At 37.2% G+C, this 17970-nt stretch overlaps 1 protein-coding gene across 3 annotated transcripts in view; it reads right to left on the bottom strand.

The window, feature by feature from the left end:
• The window catches only part of TBCK (TBC1 domain containing kinase), a 261067-nt gene that overhangs the window by 123894 nt on the left and 119203 nt on the right, over positions 1 to 17970 (bottom strand). For all 3 annotated transcript variants that reach the window (XM_033214930.1, XM_033214929.1, XM_033214931.1), the window contains one exon: positions 13 to 188. In XM_033214930.1, the coding sequence (XP_033070821.1) occupies positions 13 to 188 (176 nt within the window). The remainder of the gene's footprint in view (positions 1 to 12; positions 189 to 17970) is intronic.

A 17970-nucleotide genomic window follows, 5' to 3' on the forward strand; every position in this document is an offset into this window, starting at 1 on the left:
GCAAATACATACCAGATCTGTCTTTGGAGGATCTGGACACTCAGCAGAGAAATAAGGTGCCGAACTTCTGACTCCACTGCTGTCAGAAGTTGGCTTTGGAGGTTGAGCATGCTGTCTGTAAGTAGCACTTTTAGGAGTCCAACAAAACAGGTTGATAGATTCTCTCACACAGCGTTCAATGTCAATTTCTAGATAGAAATGTTTTAAAAAAGCAAATGTATAGAATTTAGATTGCTCTTTTAAAGTAACAAACAGCGTCTCTCCTAAGTGAATATATCTAAATATGGCTAAGATGATAAGTTATTAAAAAAAATCAGTAAAGAAACAATGTAGATATTAATCAGCATATTTATGACTGGATTGATGGAAATACTAGAATGATGGAAATGATGGTATAATTTGCTTACATATATTTGTAAATGTATCTACTTATGTTTTCATGTGCGTCTTTTACTTGGAATTATCTACATATATATGTATATATGTTTGTATATTTCAGAGTATCATTATTTAAAAGCCACAGAATATAACACATCTCCTTATTTAAAAATCTGCCAAATTTATTTTGAATTAATGTTTCCACTTTTCCAACGTAAAATGAAAGTTGTGGGGGGAGAGTATAATTTGGGAATAGGTAGACAAAAGATATAGAAGATGTTGATTATTGATTCAGAATGAATTCTAGTAAAGTGAACTGACAGTTTTACTGCCATTAAATAAGATATAAAATAATTAGAAAAAATTTTCAGAATCTCAATTCAGCATTTCTCATTTTTTTTTTTCCTGTTTTTGAGATAGTCTTGTTCTGTCTCCCAGGCTGGAGTGCAGTGTCGCAATCACGGCTCACTGCAACCTTGGCCTCCCAGGGTCAAGCAATTCTCGTGCCTCAGCCTCCCTAGAAGCTGGGATTACAGGCCTGTGCCACAACGCCTGGCTAATTTTTTGTATTTTTAGTAGACATGGGGTTTCGCCATGTTGCCCAGGCTGTTCTTGAATTCCTGACCTCAGGCAATTCACCTGCCTTTGCCTCCCAAAGTTCTAGGATTACAGGCATCATCCACTGTGCCCAATCAGCATTTCTCCACTCTTTAATAATTTCTTGAGTTAAATGAAGGTTTTAAAGTTTCATCAAGTAAGGTTTAAATGCACTTGATTGAAAGATAAAATAGGAACACTTTCATATTAGATTTCCTTTTGTTTCTCATGTTTGAAATTTAAGCATCTTTAATGCAGAGGTAATACACATAGAAAGGTTACTACAACTCTGTATCGTTTGGTTTTTGATGAGACTGTATCTCCTTAGGAGGCCAACAGTCCTGATGAGAAGTTAGCCAGTCCTCTATGGCGAAAGTGGAGAGATCACAGAAAGGCAGGAGAAACTGAAGAAGTTGACTGTGATACAGGAGTTTAGCATTGACGTGTTTTTATCTTTCCCTATTTCTAAAAGTAGCAAATGGCATATATCGTCATTTCCTCTGTAAAAGTCCAAGTGTCAGCTCAGGCAGGCAGTGGAGAAAAATATATCACATGTCACAAAGTGGTAAGTTCTTTTTTTCTCCCCCTCTTTTTGAAATGAAGGGCTTACAAGGGGAAAAGGAAATAGGCATTAACTAAATTCTGTGGATAGTGCATGAGTAATCATTTAGAGTTATCTGCTGTGGTAAGGTGGAGAAATCTGGAAGAGGGAAAAAGAAGATAACACTGACCATTTATTACGTGACAGTTATTGTACACTTTCACTTAATCCATTTAATTCTTACAATGATTATTAAAGACAGGTATTGTAATTATTCTTCCCACCCTCTTTTCTGCTAAAGATAAAGAAACTAAGACAAAAGGAAGTTAAGTGATTTGTTAAGCATGTTACTAAGGGTAGAAGTCTGAAGTTACTATAAGGTTATAAGGCATCTTTTGTTACTTCCTAACTAACTTAGATTTGGAATATGATCAGATAGTCTGATAAGACCAGTTACTCAATTAGGCATTCCTTAGTGATGTTTGCCAACTTCACAGCTCATTACTTCCATGGCTACAAAAAGAGGTCAGATTTCATCACCTCACATGCTATTCCTAATATAAAAACTATAAAACAGAGTGAAACAAGCTTTGAGACATGGGCCTGTTTATTTGGGCAACGGATAATATAGTGAAGCTCTATAACAATAGCAACTTGTTATTTCACAAAGAAAATACAAACACAAACTCAAAGAAAAATCAGTTTAAGACAGGCTCCTCTAGCCTGCTTAAGAAGAAAGAGATTGAGCAATTTATTTTAGAAAACTTTCCATTTAAATAGTTAAGATAAAAATTTGGCAGCCAATGAGAGAAAACACTCAACCATCTAAAGTCTGTCTACTTAACACGGGTTAATTTCCAAAGGAAAGGGTTTCAGTCCATAGATTTTGTATTTGCAGGGCTCAAATCAATTTGACTCATCTATCACCAGTAAAAGTTTGAAGTTGAGTCAGTGATCTAGAGCAAAGGTTGTAGTGCAGTCCTTAAATCACTGGCATTGGAAAAGTCATTTGTATCTGCTTCCAAGACATCCCATCAACACCATAAAAGGTTTACAATGAATCTTCATGATGTACTGGCATCCATCCTGATTCTATCCTGATTGTTAGTTCTGACAGATAACTCATTTTCCATTCACTTGACTCATGTCACCTCTCATCTTAAAATCCTCCCAAAGCACATTATCATAATCAAAATATAATGCAAAAGTACTTTGTGAAGTGTACATTAAAATGCACAATTACTCCTACAAAGTAATCTCTCGTTACACGGCACTACTGTTTTTTAACCTTGCATTGTAATTATTGAGAAAGTGCATTGTGAATAAAACATGGATTATGGTTTCCCAGGTTTGAATTAAAGTTCCATGAGGTATTTTGCAATTCTGGGTAAAATAACTTCTCTAAACCTATTAATTTCTTCACTGGCACCCATTAGTATTAGATCTTTCAGAAATACTGAACTATTTTCAATAGGATAAAACACAACCATTTGGGCAAAAATAGATGGAAAAAGACAGCTTTCCTGAGCCTGCTCTTCTCTCACTTTAATGGCTATGAATTGCTTCTGAAATTTACTGAATAGCTATTGTCCTGGAACTTCTCTTTATCATTATCCAATTCTCTTAGGCTTTCCCCTATATTTGATTCCTAACTTTTTGGGTAAGATATTATTTACCACTCTTTCATATTTACTTCTCATTTTGATGAAACATATTATCCAGCAGCTACAAAGAAAGAGTACACAGGAGGTAAGCTACTTAAAAACTTTCAAAGAATATAATTAATCTGCCCTTGACTGATAGTTTGACCAAGTACAGCATTCTAGGGTTGAATTTTTTCCTTCAGAGTTATTAAAGGTAGAGCTCCAATGTCTTCTGCTGAGAAGTCTGATAAAATTCTGATTTAAGATTATTTGTACATGATTTTCTGTTTCTCTGTTAACTTTCAGGATCCCTGTATTATGAAATTTCATGGTGATAACTTAAGCATATACTTCATTGTGCTTGGCATTTGGTGGATCCCTGAGTTACAGAAAAAGTATGTTTTTGATGTTTGTGATAATTTGTTTCTTTTTAAATCTTCTACTCTATAATGAAGAATCTTGAACTTCCTGAATTTCTAATAATTTTCTTTTTAAATTCTTACTTTCCATGTGTATTTTTGTTCCATACTCTGTGAGATTTCCTAAATTTTATCATTTCACATTTTCATCACAAACGTCATTGCATTTCTATATCAATTTCAATTTCCAGGCCAGACACAGTGGCTCATGCCTGTAATCTTAGCACTTTGGGAGGCCAAGGCAGGAGGAACACTTGAGGCCAGGAGTTTGACTGCAGTCTGGCCAACATGGTGAAACCCTGTCTCTACTAAACAAAAATACAAAAATTAGCCAAATGTTGCGGAGTTCACCTGTAATACCAGCTACTCAGGAGGTTAAGGCATGAGAATTGCTTGAACCTGAGAGGCAAGACTGCAGTAAGCCGTGATCATGCCACTGTATTCCAGCCTGGCTACAGAGCAAAACTCTCTCTCTCAAAAAAAAAAAAAAAAAAAATCAATTTCCAGATATTCAATGCAAAATATTTTTCATTGTTATGTTTAAAAGTTCTGCTTTTTCATAGTAATTTTCTCATAGTTATCTTTCTGAATATATTATTTTTTCAGTTTGTACTGTTTTGAATCTTAATTGGAAGCTTTCCTCAGAGATTTTGTGATCTCTGATTCTATATATTTACAAGAACAGCACCAAAAATCAGATTGAAAGTTTTATTTTGTTTGTTTGTTTTTTTGTTTTTTTGTTTTTTTTTATGTGGGCAGGGCTTGGTGACTGGTGGATTAACTATGACTGTGTAGTATTCCATGGTGTATATGTATCACATTTTCTTTATGCAGTCCACCATTGACGGACATTTAGGTTGATTCTGTGTCTTTGCTATTTTTGAACAGTGTTGTGATGAACATACACATGCATGTGTCCTTATGGCAGAATGATTTATAATCCTTTGGGTATATGCCTAGTAATGGGATTGGTGGGTTGAATAGAGCTCTGTTTTAAGTTCTTTGAGAAGTCTTCAGACTGCTTTTGACAGTGGCTGAACTAGTTTACATTCCTGCAGGCAGTGTATAAGGGTTCCCTTTTCTTTGCAACATCACCAGCATCTGCTATTTGTTGGGTTTTCAATCACAGCCATTCCGACTGGTATGAGACAGTATCTCATTGCAGTTTTGATTTGCATTTCTCTAATGATTAGTGATGTTGCGTATTTTTTCATATGCTTGTTGGCCACGTAGATGTCTTCTTTTGAGAAGTGTCTGTTCATGTATTATTTACATTTTTAAAGGGGTCATTTGTTTTTTCCTTGTTGGTTTAAGTTGTTTTTAGACTCTGGATAGTAGACCTTTGTCAAATAAATAGTTTGCAAATATTTTCTCCCATTCTGTAGGCTGTCTGTTTACTCTGTTGACAGTTTCTTTTGCTGTGCAGAAGCTTAAAGAACTTAATTAGGTCCCATTTGTCAATTTTCGTTTTTGTTGCAATTGCTCTTGAGGACTTAGTCATAAATACTTTCCCAAGGCCCAGGTCCAGAATGGTGTTTCCTCAGTTTTCTTCTAGGATTCTTATTGTGGTTTTATATTTAAATGTTTATGCCCTCTCGAGTTTATCTTCATATATGATGAAAGGAAGGGCTTCAGTTTCAATCTTCTGCATACGGCTTGCTAGCTATCCCAGTGCCATTTACTGAATAGGGAATCGCCTCCTCATTGCTTATTTTTGTCAACTTTGTTGAAGATTAGATAGCTGTAGGTGTGTGGCCTTAATTCTGGACTCTCTAACCCATTCCATTGATCTATGTGTCTGTTTTTGTACCAGTACCACGCTGTTTTGTTTACTGTATCCTTGTAGTAGAGTTTGAAATTGGGTAGTGTGATGTCTCTAGCTTTGTTCTTTTTGCTTAGGATTGCTTTAGTGATTTGGGGTCTTTTTTGGTACCATATACATTTTAGAATAGTTTTTTCTAATTCTGTGATAAATGTTGGTAGTTTGATAGGAATAGCACTGAATCTAGAAATTGCTAGGGGCAATATGGCCATTTTAACAACTTTGATTCTTCTGATCCATGAGCATGGAATGTTTTTCCATTTGTTTGCATCATCTACGATTTCTTTTTTCTTTTTTTTCTTTTCTGAGATGGAGTCTCACTCTGTCGCCCAGGCTGGAGTGCCGTGGCGTGATCTTGGCTCACTGAAACCTCCGCCTCCCAGGTTCAAGCTATTCTCTTGCCTCAGCCTCCTGAGTAGCTGGGATTACAGGCGCACGCCATCACGCCCAGCTAATTTTGTATTTTTAGTAGAGATGGGGTTTCACTATATTGATCAGGCTGGTCTCGAACTCCTGACCTTGTGATCTGCCCACCTCAGCCTCCCAAAGTGCTGGGATTACAGGCGTGAGCCACTGTGCCTGGTCATCTATGGTTTCTTTAAGCAGTGTTTTGTAGTTGTCATTGTAGAGATCTTTCACCTCCTTTGGGCAGATGTACTCTTAGGTAATGTACTTTTTTTATTGGCTATTGTAAGTGAGATTGCGTTCTTCATTGGGCTCTCACCTTGGACACAGTGTACAGAAGTGCTACTGATTTATATATATTAATTTTTTAATCCTAAAACTTGGCTAAAGTTTTCATCAAATCTGGGAGCTCTTGAACAGAGGCTATGGGGATTTCCAGGCACAAAACCATACCATTTGTGAAAAGAGACAGTTTGATTCCTCTTCTTCCTATTCAGATCCCTTTAATTTCTTTATCTTGCCTGATTGTTGTAGCTAGGACTTCCAGTACTATGTGGAATAGGAGTGGTGAGAGTGGGCATACTTGTCTTGTTTCAGTTCTCAAGGGGAATATGCATTCAGTTATTGCCCATTCAGCCTCATTCTGGCTGTTGATTTCTCACAGATGGCTCTTATTATTTCAAGGTATATTCTTTCGATGCCTTAAATGTCTTTCTTAAATTTAATACATTTTGGTACTTACATTCTTATTGCAATATCTATCAGTAGTATATGTAGGGATATTTTAAACAGTTTCTGACTTTTAAAGGTTTTTGTGGTTAATTACTTTTAATCTACTTCAAAAGTGAAGAATGTTCTATATATTTTGTTTTGCAAACCTAAGGCACATATAAACATTCAATGGTAAAACAAATACAAACCTAATGCCATCGTTGGTATCCTGAAACAAAAAACTCTTAATAACATTGATCTAAACTATAAGATAACTTTTGGACGGCTCAAAAATTCAGAAAGCGGGAATCCTTTCACAAAACAGAAACCCTTATCAACCATAAAACAAGAAGCTCTGCTATAAAGAAAGGCCTTCCTATCAGATTCTTGATAATTTGGGACCAGGTTTAAGATGTACAAGTACTCAGATCTACTCTAAATTTTCAAGATAAGTAGAAATTCTGATCACCTCTGACATTATTTTTCATTACAGTTCTCAATATGCAGGAAACATTTCTTTTAAACTTTATAAAGTATTTACATGTTGCAAAATTAGTTGTATGCTTCAAGAGCAACAATTAGGTCGGTGTTATATGAATTCTTCTAGCTTCCTAGAATCACGTTATCATTTCAGAGTCTTCATCAGTCATGCTACTGGCTGCTGTTTTCATGACCATTTATTAGCTTGGAGGTGATAAACTATGATATCTGTTTTTAAATTTTCTCCTTTTTCATAAAATAGTGCGGTATTTCCACCAGAAACAAGACTGACATAACCTGAGGTTTTAAAAATAATTTTTCATAAAGCTTTATTTCAGTGACTATACACCATACCAATATAAACAAATTAACACTTTCTTACTTATCCTTAACTAATTTTAAACTCACAAGACTTTAATATACCATCTAGATTTTAATGTTTATATGTAATTTTTATGGATGGATGGGGGAGAGAAGGACCACTGCTAAATCTCCAAATTTAATTTTCATTTTGATTGTCCTTTTGCAATTCCAAGATATACTTAGAAATAGACACGCAGTGAGCTGAAATCATGCCTGGGCAACAGAGTGAGACTCCATCTCAAAAAAAAAAAAAAAAGGACATGCATGAAGATCATGTAGTTACAAGCAGAAGATGGGAATAATTGATTATCAGTTTCAGGTAAAGTGGCATCAATATCACAGGCCTGACAGTACAAAACTTTCACTGAACAATTGTGTACTACAGTTGCTCTACTGTTTCACAAATCATTTCTCCACCCCATATCTGGCTATAAGACAGGGGAAAAAATGATAGATAATTATTAGGAGCATGTATGTTAAGAATCCTTTGCTTCACTCATGATAGATCACCCTGAAAAAAAATGTAGAGAGATCAGAAAGCTCTGCAAATATTAGTATCAATTATAGTGTTCGCATTTTGGTACTTGATGTTATTTCAAGTACTTTTTTCATTACTTCAAAAATACTGAGAAAATATCTCAACAAATAATATTTTGAAAAAATCTTTAATGTGGCCTACAAGATCTTGCATGATCCTTCTTTGTCTATCTTTCCATTCACTTTTCTAGCCACTCCTCTCCACTTTCCTGTTTGCTCTAACGTCCTTCAGTTGTTTGAGGCCTTTGAGCATTTTATTCCCTCTGTCTACAAGATTTTCCTCTTTCCACTCCCCACTCCTCAATATGACTTAAATAATTTCAGATATTATCTTAAGTATCATTTACTTAAGAAAAACTCCCTAACTCCCTGTTTTAAACTCCTATTGTTTTCTACAGTGTTCATCACCATGATAACTATTTAAAAAAGGAGTCACAGATTAGCAGCTTACTGGCTATAATAAGTTGTATTTGTTTTATTATTATTATTATTATTATTATTATTATACTTTAAGTTCTAGGGTACATGTGCATAACGTGCGGGTTTGTTACATATGTATACTTGTGCCATGTTGGTGTGCTGCACCCATCAACACGTCAGCACCCATCAATTCGTCATTTATATCAGGTATAACTCCCAACGCAATCCCTCCCCCCTCCCCCACAATGATAGGCCCCGATGTGTGATGTTCCCTTTCCAGTCCAAGTGATCTCATTGTTCAGTTCCCACCTATGAGTGAGAACATGCGGTGTTTGGTTTTCTGTTCTTGTGATAGTTTGCTGAGAATGATGGTTTCCAGCTGCATCCATGTCCCTACAAAGGACACAAACTCATCCTTTTTTATGGCTGCATAATAGTCCATGGTGTATATGTGCCACATTTTCTTAATCCAGTCTGTCACTAATGGACATTTGGGTTGATTCCAAGTCTTTGCTGTTGTGAATAGTGCCGCAATAAACATACGTGTGCATTTGTGTTTATAGCAGCATGATTTATAATCCTTTGGGTATATATCCAGTAATGGGATGGCTGGGTCATATGTTACATCTAGTTCTAGCTTGAGGAATTGCCATACTGTTTTCCATAATGGTTGAACTAGTTTACAATCCCACCAACAGTGTAAAAGTGTTCCTTTCGCATCCTCTACAGCACCTGTTGTTTCCTGACTTTTGAATGATTGCCATTCTAACTGGTGTGAGATGGTATCTCATTGTGGTTTTGATTTGCATTTCTCTGATGGACAGTGATGACGAGCATTTTTCATGTGTCTGTTGGCTGTATGAATGTCTTTTTTGAGAAATGTCTGTTCATATCCTTTGCCCACTTTTTGACGGGGTTGTTTGTTTTTCTTGTAAATTTGTTGAGTCTTTGTAGGTTCTGGATATTAGCCCTTTGTCAGATGAGTAGATTGCAAAAATTTTCTCCCATTCTGTAGGTTGCCTGTTCACTCTGATGGCAGTTTCTTTTGCTGTGCAGAAGCTCTTTAGTTTAATTAGATCACATTTGTCAATTTTGGCTTTTGCTGCCGTTGCTTTTGGTGTTTTAGACATGAAGTCCTTGCCATGCCTATGTCCTCAATGGTACTACCTAGGTTTTCTTCTAGGGTTTTTATGGTATTAGGTCTAACATTTAAGTCTCTAATCCATCTTGAATTAATTTTGTATAAGGAGTAAGGAAAGGATCCAGTTTCAGCTTTCTACTTATGGCTAGCCAATTTTCCCAGCACCATTTATTAAATAGGGAATCCGTTCCCCATTTCTTGTTTCTCTCAGGTTTGTCAAAGATCAGATGGCTGTAGATGTGTGGTATAATTCTGAGGACGCTGTTCTGTTCCATTGGTCTATATCTCTGTTTTGGTACCAGTACCATGCTGTTTTGGTTACTGTAGCCTTGTAGTATAGTTTGAAGTCAGGTAGCGTGATGCCTCCAGCTTTGTTCTTTTGACTTAGGATTGTCTTGGCAATGCGGGCTCTTTTTTGTTCCATATGAACTTTCAAGCAGTTTTTTCCAGTTCTGTGAAGAAACTCATGGTAGCTTGATGGGGATGGCATTGAATCTATAAATAACCTTGGGCAGTATGGCCATTACACGATATTGATTCTTCCTATCCATGAGCATGGTATGTTCTTCCATTTGTTTGTGTCCTCTTTGATTTCACTGAGCAGTGGTTTGTAGTTCTCCTTGAAGAGGTCCTTTACATCCCTTGTAAGTTGGATTCCTAGGTATTTTATTCTCTTTGAAGCAATTGTGAATGGAAGTTCATTCCTGATTTGGCTCTCTGCTTGTCTATTACTGGTGTATAAGAATGCTTGTGATTTTTGCACATTAATTTTGTAACCTGAGACTTTGCTGAAGTTTCTTATCAGCTTAAGGAGATTTTGGGCTGAGACAATGGGGTTTTCTAAATATACAATCATGTCATCTGCAAACAGGGACAATTTGACTTCTTCTTTTCCTAACTGGATACCCTTGATTTCTTTCTCTTGCCTGATTGCCCTAGCCAGAACTTCCAACACTATGTTGAATAGGAGTGGTGAGGAGGGCATCCCTGTCTTGTGCCAGTTTTCAAAGGAATTTTTCCAGTTTTGCCCATTCAGTATGATATTGGCTGTGGGTCTGTCATAAATAGCTCTTATTATTTTGAGGTACGTTCCATCAATACCGAATTTATTGAGCGTTTTAGCATGAAGGGCTGTTGAATTTTGTCAAAAGCCTTTTCTGCATCTATTGAGATAATCATGTCGTTCTTGTCTTGGTTCTGTTTATATGCTGGATTACGTTTATTGATTTGCGAATGTTGAAGCAGCCTTGCATCCCAGGGATGAAGCCCACTTGATCATGGTGGATAAGCTTTTTGATGTGCTGCTGAATCCGGTTTGCTAGTATTTTATTGAGGATTTTTGCATGGATGTTCATCAGGGATATTGGTCTAAAATTCTCTTTTTTGTTGTGTCTCTGCCAGGCTTTGGTATCAGGATGATGTTGGCCTCATAAAATGAGTTAGGGAGGATTCCCTCTTTTTCTATTGATTGGAATAGTTTCAGAAGGATGGTACCAGCTCCTCCTTGTACCTCTGGTAGAATTCAGCTGTGAATCCATGGTCCTGGACTTTTTTTGGTTGGTAGGCTATTAATTATTGCCTCAATTTCAGAGCCTGCTATTGGTCTATTCAGGGATTCAACTTCTTCCTGGTTTCGTCTTGGAAGAGTGTAAGTGTCCAGGAAATTATCCATTTCTTCTAGATTTTCTAGTTGATTTGCCTAGAGGTGTTTATAGCATTCTCTGATGGTAGTCTGTATTTCTGTGGGGTTGGTGGTGATATCCCCTTTATCATTTTTATTGTGTCTCTTTGATTCCTCTCTCTTTTCTTCTTTATTAGTCTTGCTAGCGTTCTGTCAATTTTGTTGATTTTTCCAAAAAACCAACTCCTGGATTCATTGATTTTTTGGAGGGTTTTTTGTGTCTCTGTCTCCTTCAGTTCTGCTCTGATCTTAGTTATTTCTTGCCTTCTGCTAGCTTTTGAATGTGTTTGCTCTTGCTTCTTCAGTTTTTTTAATTGTGATATTAGAGTGTCAATTTTAGATCTTTCCAGCTTTCTCTTGTGGGCATTTAGTGCTATACATTTCCCTCTACACACTGCTTTAAATGTGTCCCAGAGATTCTGGTATGTTGTATATTTGTTCTCATTGGTATCAAAGAACATCTTCATTTCTGCCTTCATTTCGTTATGTACCCAGTAGTCATTCAGGAGCAGGTTGTTCAGTTTCCATGTAGTTGAGCGGTTTTGATTGAGTTTCTTAGTCCTGAGTTCTAGTTTGATTGCACTGTGGTCTGAGAGACAGTTGTTATAATTTCAGTTCTTGTACATTTGCTGAGGAGTGCTTTACTTCCAATTATGGTCAATTTTGGAATAAGTGCGATGTGGTGCTGAGAAGAATGTACATTCTGTTGATTTGGGGTGGAGAGTTCTATAGATGTCTATTAGGTCCGTTGGTGCAGAGATGAGTTCAATTCCTGGATATCTTGTTAACTTTCTGTCTCGTTGATCTGTCTAATGTTGACAGTGGAGTGTTGAAGTCTCCCATTATTATTGTATGGAAGTCTAAGTCTCTTGTAAGTCTCTAAGGACTTGCTTTATGAATTTGGGTGCTCATGTATTGGGTGCATATATATTTAGGATAGTTAGCTCTTCCTGTTGAATTGATCCCTTTATCATTATGTAATGTCCTTCTTTGTCTCTTTTGATCTTTGATGGTTTAAAGTCTATTTTATCAGAGACTAGGATTGCAACCCCTGCTTTTTTTGTTCTCCATTTGCTTGGTAGATCTTCCTCCATCCCTTTATTTTGAGCCTATGTATGTCTCTGCATGTGAGATGGGTCTCCTGAATACAGCAGACTGATGGGTCTTGACTCTTTATCCAGTTTGCCAGTCTGTGTCTTTTAATTGGAGCATTTAGTCCATTTACATTTAAGGTTAATATTGTTATGTGTGAACTTGATCCTGCCATTATGATATTAACTGGTGATTTTGCTCGTTAGTTGATGCAGTTTCTTCCTGGCCTCGATGGTCTTTACATTTTGGCATGTTTTTGCAATGGCTGGTACCGGTTGTTCCTTTCCATGTTTAGGGCTTCCTTCAGGGTCTCTTGTAAGGCAGGCCTGGTGGTGACAAAATCTCTAAGCATTTGCTTATCTGTGAAGGATTTTATTTCTCCTTCACTGATGAAACTTAGTTTGGCTGGATATGAAATTCTGGGTTGAAAATTTTTTTCTTTAAAAATGTTGAATATTGACCCCCACTCTCTTCTGGCTTGTAGAGTTTCTGCTGAGAGGTCTGCTGTAACTCTAATGGGCTTCCCTTTGTGGGTAACCCGACCTTTCTCTCTGGCTGCCCTTAAGATTTTTTTCTTCATTTCAACTTTGGTGAATCTGGCAATTATGTGTTTTGGAGTTGCTCTTCTCGAGGAGTATCTTTGTGGCGTTCTCTGTATTTCCTGAATTTGAATGTTGGCCTGCCCTACTAGGTTGGGGAAGTTCTCCTGGATGATACCCTGAAGAGTGTTTTCCAACTTGGTTCCATTTTCCCCCCACTTTCAGGCACCCCAATCAGACGTAGATTGGTCTTTTTACATAATCGCATCTCTTGCAGGCTTTGTTCATTTCTTTTTCTTCTTTTTCTTTTGGTTTCTCTTCTCGCTTCATTTCATTCATTTGATCCTCAATCGCTGATACTCTTTCTTCCAGTTGATCGAGTGGTTACTGAAGCTTGTGGATTTGTCACGTATTTCTCGTGTCATGGTTTTCATCTCTGTCATTTCGTTTATGACCTTCTCTGCATTAATTATTCTAGCTATCAATTCTTCCACTCTTTTTTCAAGATTTTTAGTTTCTTTGCGCTGGGTACGTAATTCCTCCTTTAGCTCTGAGAAGTTTGATGGACTGAAGCCTTCTTCTCTCATCTCGTCAAAGTCATTCTCTGACCAGCTTTAATCCATTGCTGGCGATGAGCTGCGCTCCTTTGCAGGGGGAGATGTGCTCTTATTTTTTGAATTTCCAGCTTTTCTGCCCTGCTTCTTCCCCATCTTTGTGGTTTTATCTGCCTCTGGTCTTTGATGATGGTGACGTACTGATGGGGTTTTGGTATAGGTGTTCTTCCTGTTTGATAGTTTTCCTTCTAATAGTCAGGACCCTCAGCTGTAGGTCTGTTGGAGATTTCTTGAGGTCCACTCCAGACCCTGTTTGCCTGGGTATCAGCAGCAGAGGTTGCGGAAGATAGAATATTGCTGAACAGAGAGTGTACCTGTCTGATTCTTACTTTGGAAGCTTCCTCTCAGGGGTGTACTCCACCCTGTGAGGTGTGGGGTGTCAGACTGCCCCTAGTGGGGGATGTCTCCCAGCTAGGCTACTCAGGGGTCAGGGACCCACTTGAGCAGGCAGTCTGTCCGTTCTCGGATCTCAACCTCCGTGTTGGGAGATCCACGGCTCTCTTCAAAGTTGTCAGACAGAGTTGTTTATGTCTGCACAGGGTTCTGCTGCTTTTTTGTTGTTGTTGTTTAGCTGTGCCCTGTCCCCTGAGGTGGATTCTACAGACACAGGCAGGTTTCCTTGAGCTGTTGTGAGCTCCACCCAGTTCGAGCTTCCCAGCGGCTTTGTTTACCTACTTAAGCCTCAGCAATGGCGGGCGCCCCTCCCCCAGCCTCCCTGCTTCCTTGCAGTTAGATTGCAGACGGCTGTGCTAGCAATGAGGGAGGCTCTGTGGGTGTGGGACCCTCCCGGTCAGGTGTGGGTATAATCTCCTGGTGTGCCCGTTTGCTTAAAGTGCAGTATTGGTGTGGGAGTTACCTGATTTTCCAGGTGTTGTGTGTCTCAGTTTCCCTGGCTAGGAAAAGGGATTCCCTTCCCCTTTGCGCTTCCCAGGTGAGGTGATGCCTCGCCCTGCTTCAGCTCTCGCTGGTTGGGCTGCAGCAGCTGACCAGCACCGATTGTCCGGCACTCTCTAGTGAGATGACCCCAGTACCTCAGTTGAAAATGCAGAAATCACTGGTCTTTTGTGTCGCTCGCGCTGGGATTTGGAGACTGGAGCTGTTCCTATTTGGCCATCTTGCTCCGCCCCCCAATAAGCTTATATTTGATTAATTCTTATAGTTTCAAAAATCTAAGCCACTGTTTATAATGGAAAGATTACACATAAGTATTACAGTAACCCTATTTAATTTATATTTATCCCTAGATGAGAGTAAAAAACTATTGACTGAAAACCCAGATTGCTTCTCATTTATATACTTAAAAATCTCTAAAATACTTTAAAAACTTTGGATATAAATGTAGTGTAACTAAATTTACTTGGCAACCCTTTTGCTTTATTAAGGTAAGTACTGAATAATGGAAAAGTTTTAGCAGTCAACTGTCCACTCATCTGATGGTGGTATCGAACCGCAACACTGATATCTGCTTTCTTTGCTTTGGTTAAGCATTTCATGAAAATATATCTGCTGCTTAGATGAATATGAACATTTGTTTTAGCTAAAACTTCACAATTATATTATACCTCTGACTAAAATAAGTTTTACTTCAAGTAAACTCAAAGCCTTATTGTTTTAAGAGACCAAATAAATCCTCTCAAATTCTATGCTACATAAAATATAAGTGTGAAAATAAATTCAGAGGTCACCAGATTCTTGTCCTACTTCCCCAAATACACTTAGAACACATTCAATCTAAACATATGAAGAACTTTTAAGTATATAAAAAATTTTCTTATATAGTCAGCTCTCTATATCTGTGGGTTCTGCATCCATGGATTTAACCAATTGCACATTGAACATATTTGGGGAATAAAAATGAATGTCTGTGTCTGTACTGAGCATGACTTTTTTTCTTGTCATTATTCCCTAAACAATATAGTATAACAACTATTTACATAGCATTTCTATTGTATTAGGCATTAAAAGTTATCATGAGATGATGTGAAGTATAAATGTGGATGTGCATAGGTTACATGCAAAGGGACTAGAGCATTTGTGGATTACAGTATCTGCGAGGGGTCCTGAAACCAATCACCCATCGATACTAGGGGATGACTGAACTTGTATTTCACTATGTATCTTGCTATAAAATGAAAATAGTATTATTCATATATACTTTTAACAGATAGAATGCTCATCAGTTAAAAATATCACATTTGTGCCTACTGTGAACATTTGAACTTATTTATTTGAATACTATTACTAATTATTACTATTACTAATAAACAATATTTTGTTCAGGAATTAGGTGGCAATGTAAATGGGAAGGAAGAAGACATAGATAAGCTAGACAGCTTTAAAAATATGTGGAAAATGTCATTCCTGTTCATCCAGTTAAGCACTTTAATAGGACCTATCATTAATGCATTGAGATAGTAGGAGCAGCGATGCTGGGACTGAATTGAAGACTTCATAATAGAAGATGAAATATCTTGGGTCTTTGCATGTAGGATAATCTATTTATAAACAAAACAAATTAATTATTTCATGGAAAGATGAATTTTCAGTAAGAGAAATTAAGCAAAGAAACCCAATTGTACCAGCTGACACTACATCAACTAAATAGATTTTATTCCTATTTGAATAGCATGCTCTGAACAAAATGAGTGCTTAATAAGGTTTGACAGATGTTATGATATAGTGAATAGAAAGGATAAAACTACCAGAATTTCATTCTCTAAGGCCTAAAACAAGCAAGGTAACATCTCTTGAATGATCATTAGTAAGAATATTGTATAAATCCTTTCAGTTTTGAATTAATCGAGAAACTTTATTCTAATCTTGTACCATCTGTAAAGTAAACCCAAAGCAGGCAATTTTAAAGACATACAGCCATAATTTTTCCTATGGAATTAAGATAGAAATATGTCAATCGACCGTAAAATACACAGTTGCATGTGTTTTTTAATAGACAAGCAGAGTTGCCACTCATCTCCCTATAAAGTATAAAAACAGATGCTTCACAAATGTTTAACAAGAGCATTTATGTATCAAATTAGAAAGGCAATAAATTTGCTTAATTTGAAAATGTACAATCAGCATTCCTTATATATATATATATATTTAGAACTGGCCAGAAAATGTATTTTAATCCTAATCAATCATCCTATGTTTACTTTGGCAAGCTGGAAATAACAATAAATCATCTGCAAAAAATAAACAGTATTCCTAGTTTGCGAAACTAGCTTATTTATTACTGTTCAAAACAAAAAAAAAGGGCCGGGCGTGGTGGCTCAAGCCTGTAATCCCAACACTTTGGAAGGTCGAGACGGGCGGATCACGAGGTCAGGAGATCGAGACCATCCTGGCTAACACGGTGAAACCCCATCTCTACTAAAAAATACAAAAAACTAGCCGGGTGAGGTGGCGGGCACCTGTAGTCCCAGCTACTCGGGAGGCTGAGGCAGGAGAATGGTGTAAACCCGGGAGGCAGAGCTTGCAGTGAGCTGAGATCCAGCCACTGCACTCCAGACTGGGCGACAGAGCGAGACTCCGTCTCCAAAAAAAAAAGGGTAACTTGATTTTCATAAAGACTCTCCCAGAAAAAATATGACCTAAACTCACTTTAATTAAAATTTGATAAGTCAGAAAGCTGATGATAATAGCTTCAATTTTGAGGGAAGGGGGAAGAAAAAGTTTTAAATAAATCCAAGGCATTTTTCTTATTATTTTCCCACAAATGACAAAAAATTTCAACAGAGAGATGGTAAAGTACCAAGTACAGATCAACCATTAAACATAAAAATGAGATTCAGCAGTAGGTTTCTTATTTTTCTTCAGAGTAATTAATAAAGATATAATCTTAAGGGGCCTTCCTCTTGTTTTTTACTTAGTTTTCAGGTAAATTTGATTCTGGGATAATTTTAAGTGAGTTTATTACCAGCAGTAACTTGCGCCTGCCTGAAAATACGGAGAACAGCAGAAGAGATGCAGTCAATAAAGTATGTGAATTTTTTTCACCTAAAAAATTGACGTTTCCACAAAAATATAGATTTAGTTACATCGTAAGTGATGACATTAATTTCATCTTTTTGACCATAGCATCGAAGCTTATAGTTATCCATTATTTCTACATTTAAACATTCAACTCTTATATTTACAAGTTCCTCACTTGTGAATACTCTATATAGCTTAACATACTCTCCTGCATTGCATGACATAGAATTTCCCTGGAGTTTGATTTGTCCTCCTAAGAGGGCGGTATTTCCTTTTGTCACACTGTCAAACTGTTAGCAAGCAGCACTAGGAGGGAACAAAGTTTCACGTGAATTGTATCTTTGTATAAACATAGATTCTTAAACACCTTCCCAAGTGGCCTTTCTATACTCTCCATCACTGAAGATAAACAGCCCCTGTCCTAAGCAAAAGAGCAAATATGATATTGCCCCCACTTCCTGGCCTTTTACCCATTTAGTAGCATTACCAAGATGGATGTAAATCACAGTGAGCTGGTATGACCCAGATTTGTATTTACAATGCTGGATCAGCAGAAGAGGCAGTATATGAAAGAGAGAATCCAGAGAGGATGATGAGGCCCAAACAGAAGAG

The sequence above is a fragment of the Trachypithecus francoisi genome, unplaced genomic scaffold (genome assembly GCF_009764315.1).
Source record: "Trachypithecus francoisi isolate TF-2019V2 unplaced genomic scaffold, Tfra_2.0 Lachesis_group1, whole genome shotgun sequence".
NCBI classification, from domain to species: Eukaryota; Metazoa; Chordata; class Mammalia; order Primates; family Cercopithecidae; genus Trachypithecus; species Trachypithecus francoisi.